The sequence below is a fragment of the Salvelinus fontinalis genome, chromosome 16 (assembly GCF_029448725.1).
Source record: "Salvelinus fontinalis isolate EN_2023a chromosome 16, ASM2944872v1, whole genome shotgun sequence".
Taxonomy (NCBI): Eukaryota; Metazoa; Chordata; class Actinopteri; order Salmoniformes; family Salmonidae; genus Salvelinus; species Salvelinus fontinalis.
In genome coordinates this window covers 49,515,259-49,528,090 of record NC_074680.1, presented here as the reverse complement: position 1 = coordinate 49,528,090, position 12,832 = coordinate 49,515,259, and the positions used below count along the sequence as shown (strand labels likewise).

General features: G+C 44.1%; 1 protein-coding gene across 2 annotated transcripts in view; it reads left to right on the top strand.

Annotated features, from left to right (window-relative positions):
* The window catches only part of LOC129813314 (lysyl oxidase homolog 3B), a 328,772-nt gene that overhangs the window by 138,673 nt on the left and 177,267 nt on the right, over nucleotides 1–12,832 (top strand). For both annotated transcript variants that reach the window (XM_055865659.1, XM_055865656.1), the window contains exon 4: nucleotides 5,349–5,560. In XM_055865659.1, coding sequence (XP_055721634.1) covers nucleotides 5,349–5,560 — 212 coding nt within the window. The remainder of the gene's footprint in view (nucleotides 1–5,348; nucleotides 5,561–12,832) is intronic.

Genomic DNA, 12,832 nt, shown 5'->3' with positions numbered 1-12,832 from the left:
AATAACACACAGCACTACAGTTTAAACCACACAGCACTACAGTTTAAACCACACAGCACTACAGTTTAAACCACACAGCACTACAGTTTAAACCACACGGCACTACAGTTTAAACCACACAGCACTACAGTTTAAACCACACAGCACTACAGTTTAAACCACACAGCACTACAGTTTAATTAAACCGCACAGCACTACAGTTTAATTAAACCACACAGCACTACAGTTTAATTAAACCACACAGCACTACAGTTTAAACCAGACAGCACTACAGTTTAAACCACACGGCACTACAGTTTAAACCACACAGCACTAGAGTTTAAACCACACAGCACTACAGTTTAAACCACACAGCACTACAGTTTAAACCACACAGCACTACAGTTTAAACCACACAGCACTACAGTTTAAACCACACAGCACTACAGTTTAAACCACACAGCACTACAGTTTAAACCACACAGCACTACAGTTTAAACCCACACAGCACTACAGTTTAAACCACACAGCACTACAGTTTAAACCACACAGCACTACAGTTTAAATCACACAGCCCCACACTGTTACTTGTTGAGCACCATCCTTCTGTGTGGCTTGATGGGATACTGTTACTTGTTGAGCACCATCACTCTGTGGGGCTTGATGGGATACTGTTACTTGTTGAGCACCATCACTCTGTGGGGCTTGATGGGATACTGTTACTTGTTGAGCACCATCCTTCTGTGGGGCTTGATGGGATACTGTTACTTGTTGAGCACCATCACTCTGTGGGGCTTGATGGGATACTGTTACTTGTTCAGCACCATCACTCTGTGGGGCTTGATGGGATACTGTTACTTGTTGAGCACCATCACTCTGTGGGGCTTGATGGGATACTGTTACTTGTTGAGCACCATCACCCTGTGGGGCTTGATGGGATACTGTTACTTGTTGAGCACCATCCTTCTGTGGGGCTTGATGGGATACTGTTACTTGTTGAGCACCATCCTTCTGTGGGGCTTGATGGGATACTGTTACTTGTTCAGCACCATCACTCTGTGGGGCTTGATGGGATACTGTTACTTGTTGAGCACCATCAATCTGTGGGGCTTGATGGGATACTGTTACTTGTTGAGCACCATCCTTCTGTGGGGCTTGATGGGATACTGTTACTTGTTCAGCACCATCACTCTGTGGGGCTTGATGGGATACTGTTACTTGTTGAGCACCATCAATCTGTGGGGCTTGATGGGATACTGTTACTTGTTGAGCACCATCACCCTGTGGGGCTTGATGGGATACTTTTACTTGTTGAGCACCATCCTTCTGTGGGGCTTGATGGGATACTTTTACTTGTTGAGCACCATCCTTCTGTGGGGCTTGATGGGATACTGTTACTTGTTGAGCACCATCCTTCTGTGGGGCTTGATGGGATACTGTTACTTGTTGAGCACCATCCTTCTGTGGGGCTTGATGGGATACTGTTACTTGTTGAGCACCATCCTTCTGTGGGGCTTGATGGGATACTGTTACTTGTTGAGCACCATCCTTCTGTGGGGCTTGATGGGATACTGTTACTTGTTGAGCACCATCCTTCTGTGGGGCTTGATGGGATACTGTTACTTGTTGAGCACCATCACTCTGTGGGGCTTGATGGGACACTTTTACTTGTTGAGCACCATCCTTCTGTGGGGCTTGATGGGATACTGTTACTTGTTGAGCACCATCCTTCTGTGGGGCTTGATGGGATACTGTTACTTGTTGAGCACCATCCTTCTGTGGGGCTTGATGGGATACTGTTACTTGTTGAGCACCATCCTTCTGTGGGGCTTGATGGGATACTGTTACTTGTTGAGCACCATCACTCTGTGGGGCTTGATAGGATACTGTTACTTGTTGAGCACCATCCTTCTGTGGGGCTTGATGGGATACTTTTACTTGTTGAGCACCATCCTTCTGTGGGGCTTGATGGGATACTTTTACTTGTTCAGCACCATCACTCTGTGGGGCTTGATGGGATACTGTTACTTGTTGAGCACCATCAATCTGTGGGGCTTGATGGGATACTGTTACTTGTTGAGCACCATCCTTCTGTGGGGCTTGATGGGATACTGTTACTTGTTGAGCACCATCCTTCTGTGGGGCTTGATGGGATACTGTTACTTGTTGAGCACCATCACCCTGTGGGGCTTGATGGGATACTTTTACTTGTTGAGCACCATCACTCTGTGGGGCTTGATGGGATACTTTTACTTGTTGAGCACCATCACTCTGTGGGGCTTGATGGGAGACTGTTACTTGTTGAGCACCATCCTTCTGTGGGGCTTGATGGGATACTGTTACTTGTTGAGCACCATCACTCTGTGGGGCTTGATGGGATACTGTTACTTGTTGAGCACCATCACTCTGTGGGGCTTGATGGGATACTGTTACTTGTTGAGCACCATCACTCTGTGGGGCTTGATGGGATACTGTTACTTGTTGAGCACCATCCTTCTGTGGGGCTTGATGGGATACTGTTACTTGTTGAGCACCATCCTTCTGTGGGGCTTGATGGGGTACTTTTACTTGTTGAGCACCATCCTTCTGTGGGGCTTGATGGGATACTGTTACTTGTTGAGCACCATCCTTCTGTGGGGCTTGATGGGATACTGTTACTTGTTGAGCACCATCCTTCTGTGGGGCTTGATGGGATACTGTTACTTGTTGAGCACCATCACTCTGTGGGGCTTGATAGGATACTGTTACTTGTTGAGCACCATCCTTCTGTGGGGCTTGATGGGATACTTTTACTTGTTGAGCACCATCCTTCTGTGGGGCTTGATGGGATACTTTTACTTGTTCAGCACCATCACTCTGTGGGGCTTGATGGGATACTGTTACTTGTTGAGCACCATCAATCTGTGGGGCTTGATGGGATACTGTTACTTGTTGAGCACCATCCTTCTGTGGGGCTTGATGGGATACTGTTACTTGTTGAGCACCATCACCCTGTGGGGCTTGATGGGATACTTTTACTTGTTGAGCACCATCACTCTGTGGGGCTTGATGGGATACTTTTACTTGTTGAGCACCATCACTCTGTAGGGCTTGATGGGATACTGTTACTTGTTGAGCACCATCCTTCTGTGGGGCTTGATGGGATACTGTTACTTGTTGAGCACCATCACTCTGTGGGGCTTGATAGGATACTGTTACTTGTTGAGCACCATCCTTCTGTGGGGCTTGATGGGATACTTTTACTTGTTGAGCACCATCCTTCTGTGGGGCTTGATGGGATACTTTTACTTGTTCAGCACCATCACTCTGTGGGGCTTGATGGGGTACTTTTACTTGTTGAGCACCATCCTTCTGTGGGGCTTGATGGGATACTGTTACTTGTTGAGCACCATCCTTCTGTGGGGCTTGATGGGATACTGTTACTTGTTGAGCACCATCACTCTGTGGGGCTTGATGGGACACTTTTACTTGTTGAGCACCATCCTTCTGTGGGGCTTGATGGGATACTGTTACTTGTTGAGCACCATCCTTCTGTGGGGCTTGATGGGATACTGTTACTTGTTGAGCACCATCACTCTGTGGGGCTTGATAGGATACTGTTACTTGTTGAGCACCATCCTTCTGTGGGGCTTGATGGGATACTTTTACTTGTTGAGCACCATCCTTCTGTGGGGCTTGATGGGATACTTTTACTTGTTCAGCACCATCACTCTGTGGGGCTTGATGGGATACTGTTACTTGTTGAGCACCATCAATCTGTGGGGCTTGATGGGATACTGTTACTTGTTGAGCACCATCCTTCTGTGGGGCTTGATGGGATACTGTTACTTGTTGAGCACCATCACCCTGTGGGGCTTGATGGGATACTTTTACTTGTTGAGCACCATCACTCTGTGGGGCTTGATGGGATACTTTTACTTGTTGAGCACCATCACTCTGTGGGGCTTGATGGGATACTGTTACTTGTTGAGCACCATCCTTCTGTGGGGCTTGATGGGATACTGTTACTTGTTGAGCACCATCACCCTGTGGGGCTTGATGGGATACTTTTACTTGTTGAGCACCATCACTCTGTGGGGCTTGATGGGATACTTTTACTTGTTGAGCACCATCACTCTGTAGGGCTTGATGGGATACTGTTACTTGTTGAGCACCATCACTCTGTGGGGCTTTCGTTGGTGTATGCGTGATCATCAATATCCATGATATTTACTGCGCTAGGTGTTCTTCGTCTTCATCTAGGTTTTCATAGATTTCCTCTGACGTCTTTAACACTCCCGTCTAGTGATACGTCAGTAGCAGCTCCCCTGCTCTGCACAGGTTTCTGTATGACAGCCTAATGTAAAGATATCTTTTTTATCATTTTATGACACTAACCACCACAATGTGATTCCCAGCATGCCTTGGTTTCTGAACATCATGTTTGCTTTCCACAGTATAGATTCATTCTAAACATATGATTCAAGCATACAACTGACAAACACATTTGCATAGAGCAAAAAAAATGGGATCCTGGGAATTGGCACGTACATCGTATTTTATGACTGAGTTTTTCCACCTGTTACGTGATCACCCCACAGAGTGATGGTGCACTCTGTGACCCGGCCATAGATTGGCGTTTTCTTTTCTATCTGTGCTGTCTCTGTGTGACATCAGTGACATCAGCGTAAAGAGATGTGTGTGTGGAAATGTTCCGTATGTCTCAATCTCTCTCAGACGTTTTTCAGTGATGTCAGTCACACCATGAGAAACTCTGATGGTCCACTTGACAGCGCAAACAGATCTGGCAGCAGGCTACATAACACTAGACCGTACTGATCAGGAGAGATCACATTGTGTTTCTGTTACAAAACGAGTCCGGACGGTGGATCAGGCTACATAACACAAAAGTTCACAGAGGCCTCACAAAGTTGTATTGCTCTGAGGGGTCACAGCAGGTCATAGGTGACACCACAGCACTCTGTATGACCCCTGTATGAACTATGACCCCTGGACCCCCTTGCTACAAGTTCAGATGGAGGAGGTGTGTCTGCATGACCCCCGACCACCTCATTATAGATGCAGGTGGATGGGAGGAGAAAGGTGGAGGAAATGTATCTACATGACCTGTATAACCTTGATCCGTGACCTCTGAGACCACAGGAGGCTGGCGACACCTTAATTTGGGGAGGACGGGCTCCTGGTAATGGCTGTAGCGGAATAAGGGGAATGGTATCAAATACATCAAACACATGGTTTCCGTGGTTTCCGTATGTTTGATGCCATTCCGTTTGCTCCGTTTCAGCCATTATTATGAGCCCGTTCTCCCCCCCAAAATCGGCAACCTCCACTGTCTGAGACCTAACCTCTAACCTCTGACCCCCATACAGGTGCAGGTGGATGAGGACAGGGTGGAGGAGGTGCGTCTGCGCTCGGTGGTGCCCACCAAGAAGATGCCCGTCACCGAGGGTGTGGTAGAGATTAAGTACAAGGACGGCTGGGCCCAGATCTGTGACGTGGGGTGGACCCCTAAAAACACCCGGGTCATCTGTGGTATGCTGGGGTTCCCCCATGAGAGGAAGGTCAACAAGAACTTCTACAAGTAAGTCAGAGTAGAGGGATTCACTCATACCAGTGAATATATTTTTAATATCTACATAGTAGGCATAAATTGAAGATATGGCAAATAGGAGTGACAATATCCGTTTGCTATTAATCCTCAGTCATTTTCCAGACCCAGGTGGCTTGTCATTGTTGATAGACAACAACAAAAAATGTTCCCCCTCTTTCACACTCACTTTACGGAGTTCAAAATTACAATTCTTGTCTTTCGTAATTTAGTCCGATATACTTGGATGTGTAGTGTCAGCGTTTGTTTCTTATGTCACCCCTAAGTTTGTTTATCTTGTCAATTTAAAAAAATAATTAAAGTAGTTGGCAATATCAGTTGGTTTTGTAATGAACGAGTCATCTGATTCAATGAATGATGGAGCTGATTTTGACTTTTTTCTCAGAATTTCATTGAAGGTGCTGCAAAGCTTTTTACTCTCATTCTTTATTTAATTTATCTTTGTTTCATAGTGGAGTTTCTTTTTATTCAGTTTAGTCACATGATTCCTCAATTTGCAGTACTTTTGCCAATCGGTTGTGCAGCCAGACTTATTTGCCATTCCTTTTGCCTCATCCCACTCAACCATACAATTTTTTAATTCCTCATCAATCCATGGGGATTTAATAGTTTTTACAGTCATTTTCTTAATGGGTGCGTGTTTATTCGTAACTGGGATAAACAATTTCATAAATGTGTCAAGTGCAACTTCTGTTTGCTCCTCATTACACACCACAGACCAACAAATATTATTTACATCATCAACATAGGAATTACTACAAAAGTTATTGTATGACCTCTAATACACTATATTAGGCCCAGCCTTTGGAACTTTGGTTTTCCTAGATATGGCTACTATATTCTGATCACTATATTCTGTTTTTTCATATTGTTTATAACTAATTTTGTACATAAAGTTGCTGCTACCGTCTCTTATGACTGAAAATAGCTTCTGGACATCAGAACTGCGATTACTCACCTTGAACTGGATAAAGGTTTTTTTTCTTTAATGAGTCCGAAGAGAAGGATATACTTGTCAAGACAAGTCCCAAATCTCCATCATCTGCATGAAGAAAGAATGGCGGAACAGGGGGAGCAGGGCGGGGTGCCTTGTAAGAATTCGCCAACGAGTAAACCACCACTACCCTCCGTATTATTGGCCAACGTGCAATCATTAGAAAACAAACTGGACGTTCTACGATTAAGACTATCCTAAACTGTAATATCTTATGTTTCACCGAGAAGTGGCTGAACAAAGACACTGATAATATAGAGCTGGCTCCATTTGGCAAATCTGACCAGAATTCTCTCCTCCTGATTCCCACTTACAAGCAAAAACTAAAGCAGGAAGTACCAGTGACTCGCTCAATACGGAAGTGGTTAGATGACGTGGATACTACACTACAGGACTGTTTTGCTAGCACAGACTGGAATATGTTCCGGGATTCATCAAATGGTATTGAGGAGTACACCACATCAGTCATCGGCTTCATCCATAAGTGCATTGACGACGTCGTCCCCACAGTGACCGTACGTGCATTTCCAAACCAGAAGCCGTGGATTACAGGCAACATCCTCATCGAGTTAAAGGGTAGAGCTGCCGCTTTCAAGGTGCGGGACACTAATCCGGACGCTTATAAGAAATCTCGCTATGCCCTCAGACGAACCATCAAACAGGCAAAGCGTCAGTACAGGACTAAGATTGAATCCTACGACACCGGCTCTGACGCTCGTCGGATGTCGCAGGGCTTGTAAACTATTATGGACTACAAAGGGAAACCCAGACCCTTGTAAATTATGATATGATAATATATATCTAGACTATAATGTTTTTATTATACTGGATATATATTTTAAGTCTTTGTGTGTTTTTTGGATAGAGAGAAATAGAGAAATAAATTAGTGTGGTTTTTAATGTAATGTTGGTGTTTGTAGATGTTGTTTTGTATATATTTCATGTCAAATGTCTTTGTTGTATTACCTTTTTGTTAAGGTCATGTAGTTTTACAAAGTTGAATGTTTATACGTAGGCACTCTGTAAGACAGAGTAATGTATTTATCATGGTCAACATTGTTTCCCCCTTAAATATTTGATAGCATTTTAGAATTGACTTTTATTTATATTTTACTTATATTAATTGAATTTACTTTTAGAGTTCTGAAAGGGCAGTGGTTCGCTTTTCAAACCTATGCTGGCAGCGGTACAGCAGTACAGTACAGTACATGTGTTGCAGAGGCCACTAGACTCCAGACCACTAGACTCCTGCAGGCCACTTATTCACCATGGCTAAAAGACTGGAATATATTACTGTGTTGGAACTTTGAGATAAAAATCAGATGAGCTGATAATATTAATAGGAGGCAACAGAAGAGGAATGTTAACAATGTGTGATCGTTAATTCACCGCAGCTGAATAACAGAATGTTATGGAACAGGGGGGGATCTGACCGACTTATAGAATATGAACGTTGTCGTGACTATTTTCAACATTGTCCTGTCTTTAAATTTCCCTTAGTCACTCTGATGACTGATTGGGGGATTCTGGACTCTTGCCAAAAAACTCAGGGAATGTCAAGAAGGAGTTGTTGAAAAGAAACGTTTGACATCACAGGAAGTTGCTGATGGGGGAGGACGGCTCATAATAATGGCTGGAATGGAATCAAATGGAATGGCATCATGGAAACCATGGAAACCATGTGTTTGATGTATTTGATGCCGTTCCACCGATTCCGCTCCTGTCGTTAACACGAGCCCGTCTTCCCCGAATTAAGGTACCAACAACCACTTGTGTATGACTTTTATTTGTCGTATTGCATTTACAAAAAAAATATTAAGAAAGTAATGCAGATACAATTAACTTTAATTTTCTAATAGCCAACAATTAAATCCCAACATCGTACAACATATTAATACATCACAAGCCATCCCACTCCTTCAGGCAAAGTTCAAACCTTAATTCAAATATACATTTATTTATTTTACCGTTATTTTACCGTTATTTTACCAGGTAAGTTGATTGAGAACACATTCTCATTTGCAGCAACGACCTGGGAAATAGTTACAGGGGAGAGGAGGGGGGATGAATGAGCCAATTGTAAACTGGGGATTATTAGGTGACCATGATGGCATGATGGCCAATTTAGCCAGGACACCGGGGTTAACACCACTACTCTTATGATAAGTACCATGGGACCTTTAATGACCTCAGAGAGTCAGGACACCCGTTTAACGTCCCATCCGAAAGACGGCACTCTACACAGGACAATGTCTCCAATCACTGTCCTGGGGCATTGGGATATTCTTCTAGACCAGAGGAAAGAGTGCCTCCTACAGGCCCTCCAAATCCACTTCCAGCAGCATCTGGTCTCCCATCCAGGGAGCAACCAGGACCAACCCTGCTTAGCTCAGTCTTACGGAATATGACGGTGTTACGGAATATGATGGTGTTACGGAATATGGCGGTGTTACGGAATATGATGGTGTTACGGAATATGGCGGTGTTACGGAATATATGGACTCTGATTTTAAATGGTGGGCTGTGAGCCCTCTGGTTTCTTTTCCCAATATAACCCTTCTCCTCCAGATTGACGGCAGACAGACAGGGATGGGCATTCTGGGCCGTCCTCGATTAATAAGGTCTTCCTTCCATCCCGTGTCATCCCGTATGAAGGCACATGGTGTCTTATCTCTCAGTGGTGTATGCCGACTGAGACTCTGCTCTCTCTGACTGACTGAAGGGCGATGCAGGGATTCAGGAAGGGGAAATGGGTCGACGATTAGGCCCAAGTCCAGAACACAGAGAGAACCCTTTGGGATGCAGACACTGACTGCAACTGGGGACTAGCCAAGTGAGCCAAGCAACAAGCATCAACATGCTAGGGAATGCTGTAATCCTGTAGCTATCAGTCTACTGTAATCCTGTAGCTATCAGTCTACTGTAATCCTGTAGCTATCAATCTGCTGTAATCCTGTAGCTATCAGTCTGCTGTAATCCTGTAGCTATCAGTCTGCTGTAAACCTGTAGCTATCAGTCTGCTGTAATCCTGTAGCTATCAATCTGCTGTAATCCTGTAGCTATCAGTCTGCTGTAATCCTGTAGCTATCAGTCTGCTGTAAACCTGTAGCTATCAGTCTGCTGTAATCCTGTAGCTATCAGTCTGCTGTAATCCTGTAGCTATCAGTCTGCTGTAATCCTGTAGCTATCAGTCTGCTGTAATCCTGTAGCTATCAATCTGCTATAATCCTGTAGCTATCAGTCTGCTGTAATCCTGTAGCTATCAGTCTGCTGTAAACCTGTAGCTATCAGTCTGCTGTAATACTGTAGCTATCAGTCTGCTGTAATCCTGTAGCTATCAGTCTGCTGTAATCCTGTAGCTATCAGTCTGCTGTAATCCTGTAGCTATCAGTCTGCTGTAAACCTGTAGCTATCAGTCTGCTGTAATCCTGTAGCTATCAATCTGCTGTAATCCTGTAGCTATCAGTCTGCTGTAATCCTGTAGCTATCAGTCTGCTGTAAACCTGTAGCTATCAGTCTGCTGTAATCCTGTAGCTATCAGTCTGCTGTAATCCTGTAGCTATCAGTCTGCTGTAATCCTGTAGCTATCAGTCTGCTGTAATCCTGTAGCTATCAATCTGCTATAATCCTGTAGCTATCAGTCTGCTGTAATCCTGTAGCTATCAGTCTGCTGTAATCCTGTAGCTATCAGTCTGCTGTAATCCTGTAGCTATCAATCTGCTATAATCCTGTAGCTATCAGTCTGCTGTAATCCTGTGCTATCAGTCTGCTGTAATCCTGTAGCTATCAGTCTGCTGTAATCCTGTGCTATCAGTCTGCTGTAATACTGTAGCTATCAGTCTGCTGTAATCCTGTAGTTATCAGTCTGCTGTAATCCTGTAGCTATCAGTCTGCTGTAATCCTGTAGCTATCAGTCTGCTGTAATCCTGTAGCTATCAGTCTGCTGTAATACTGTAGCTATCAGTCTGCTGTAATCCTGTAGCTATCAGTCTGCTGTAATACCGTAGCTATCAGTCTGCTGTAATCCTGTAGCTATCAGTCTGCTGTAATACTGTAGCTACCAGTCTGTTGTAATACCGTAGCTATCAGTCTGCTGTAATCCTGTAGCTATCAGTCTGCTGTAATCCTGTAGCTATCAATCTGCTGTAATCCTGAAGCTATCAGTCTGCTGTAATACTGTAGCTATCAGTCTGCTGTAATCCTGTAGCTATCAGTCTGCTGTAATCCTGTAGCTATCAATCTGCTGTAATCCTGTAGCTATCAATCTGCTGTAATCCTGTAGCTATCAGTCTGCTGTAATCCTGTAGCTATCAGTCTGCTGTAATCCTGTAGCTATCAGTCTGCTGTAATACTGTAGCTATCAGTCTGCTGTAATCCTGTAGCTATCAGTCTGCTGTAATACCGTAGCTATCAGTCTGCTGTAATACCGTAGCTATCAGTCTGCTGTAATACCGTAGCTATCAGTCTGCTGTAATCCTGTAGCTATCAGTCTGCTGTAATACCGTAGCTATCAGTCTGCTGTAATCCTGTAGCTATCAGTCTGCTGTAATCCTGTAGCTATCAGTCTGCTGTAATCCTGTAGCTATCAGTCTGCTGTAATCCTGTAGCTATCAATCTGCTGTAATCCTGTAGCTATCAGTCTGCTGTAATCCTGTAGCTATCAATCTGCTGTAATCCTGTAGCTATCAGTCTGCTGTAATCCTGTAGCTATCAGTCTGCTGTAATCCTGTAGCTATCAGTCTGCTGTAATCCTGTAGCTATCAGTCTGCTGTAATCCTGTAGCTATCAGTCTGCTGTAATCCTGTAGCTATCAGTCTGCTGTAATCCTGTAGCTATCAATCTGCTGTAATCCTGTAGCTATCAGTCTGCTGTAATCCTGTGCTATCAGTCTGCTGTAATCCTGTAGCTATCAGTCTGCTGTAATCCTGTGCTATCAGTCTGCTGTAATCCTGTAGCTATCAGTCTGCTGTAATCCTGTAGTTATCAGTCTGCTGTAATCCTGTAGCTATCAGTCTGCTGTAATACCGTAGCTATCAGTCTGCTGTAATCCTGTAGCTATCATTCTACTGTAATCCTGTAGCCATCAGTCTGCTGTAATACCGTAGCTATCAGTCTGCTGTAATCCTGTAGCTATCAGTCTGCTGTAATCCTGTAGCTATCAGTCTGCTGTAATACTGTAGCTATCAGTCTGCTGTAATCCTGTAGCTATCAATCTGCTGTAATCCTGTAGCTATCAGTCTGCTGTAATCCTGTGCTATCAGTCTGCTGTAATCCTGTAGCTATCAGTCTGCTGTAATCCTGTGCTATCAGTCTGCTGTAATCCTGTAGCTATCAGTCTGCTGTAATCCTGTAGTTATCAGTCTGCTGTAATCCTGTAGCTATCAGTCTGCTGTAACCCTGTAGCTATCAGTCTGCTGTAATACTGTAGCTATCAGTCTGCTGTAATCCTGTAGCTATCAGTCTGCTGTAATCCTGTAGCTATCAATCTGCTGTAATCCTGTAGCTATCAATCTGCTGTAATCCTGTAGCTATCAATCTGCTGTAATCCTGTAGCTATCAGTCTGCTGTAATCCTGTAGCTATCAGTCTGCTGTTATCCTGTAGCTATCAGTCTGCTGTAATCCTGTAGCTATCAGTCTGCTATAATACCGTAGCTATCAGTCTGCTATAATACCGTAGCTATCAGTCTGCTGTAAAACCGTAGCTATCAGTCTGCTGTAATACCGTAGCTATCAGTCTGCTGTAATCCTGTAGCTATCAGTCTGCTGTAATACCGTAGCTATCAATCTGCTGTAATCCTGTAGCTATCAGTCTGCTGTAATCCTGTAGCTATCAGTCTGCTGTAATCCTGTAGCTATCAGTCTGCTGTAATCCTGTAGCTATCAGTCTGCTGTAATCCTGTAGCTATCAGTCTGCTGTAATCCTGTAGCTATCAGTCTGCTGTAATCCTGTAGCTATCAGTCTGCTGTAATCCTGTAGCTATCAGTCTGCTGTAATCCTGTAGCTATCAGTCTGCTGTAATCCTGTAGCTATCAGTCTGCTGTAATCCTGTAGCTATCAATCTGCTGTAATACTGTAGCTATCAGTCTGCTGTAATCCTGTAGCTATCAGTCTGCTGTAGTACTGTAGCTACCAGTCTGCTGTAATCCTGTAGCTATCAGTCTGCTGTAATCCTGTAGCTATCAGTCTGCTGTAATCCTGTAGCTATCAGTCTGCTGTAATCCTGTAGCTATCAGTCTGCTGTAATCCTGT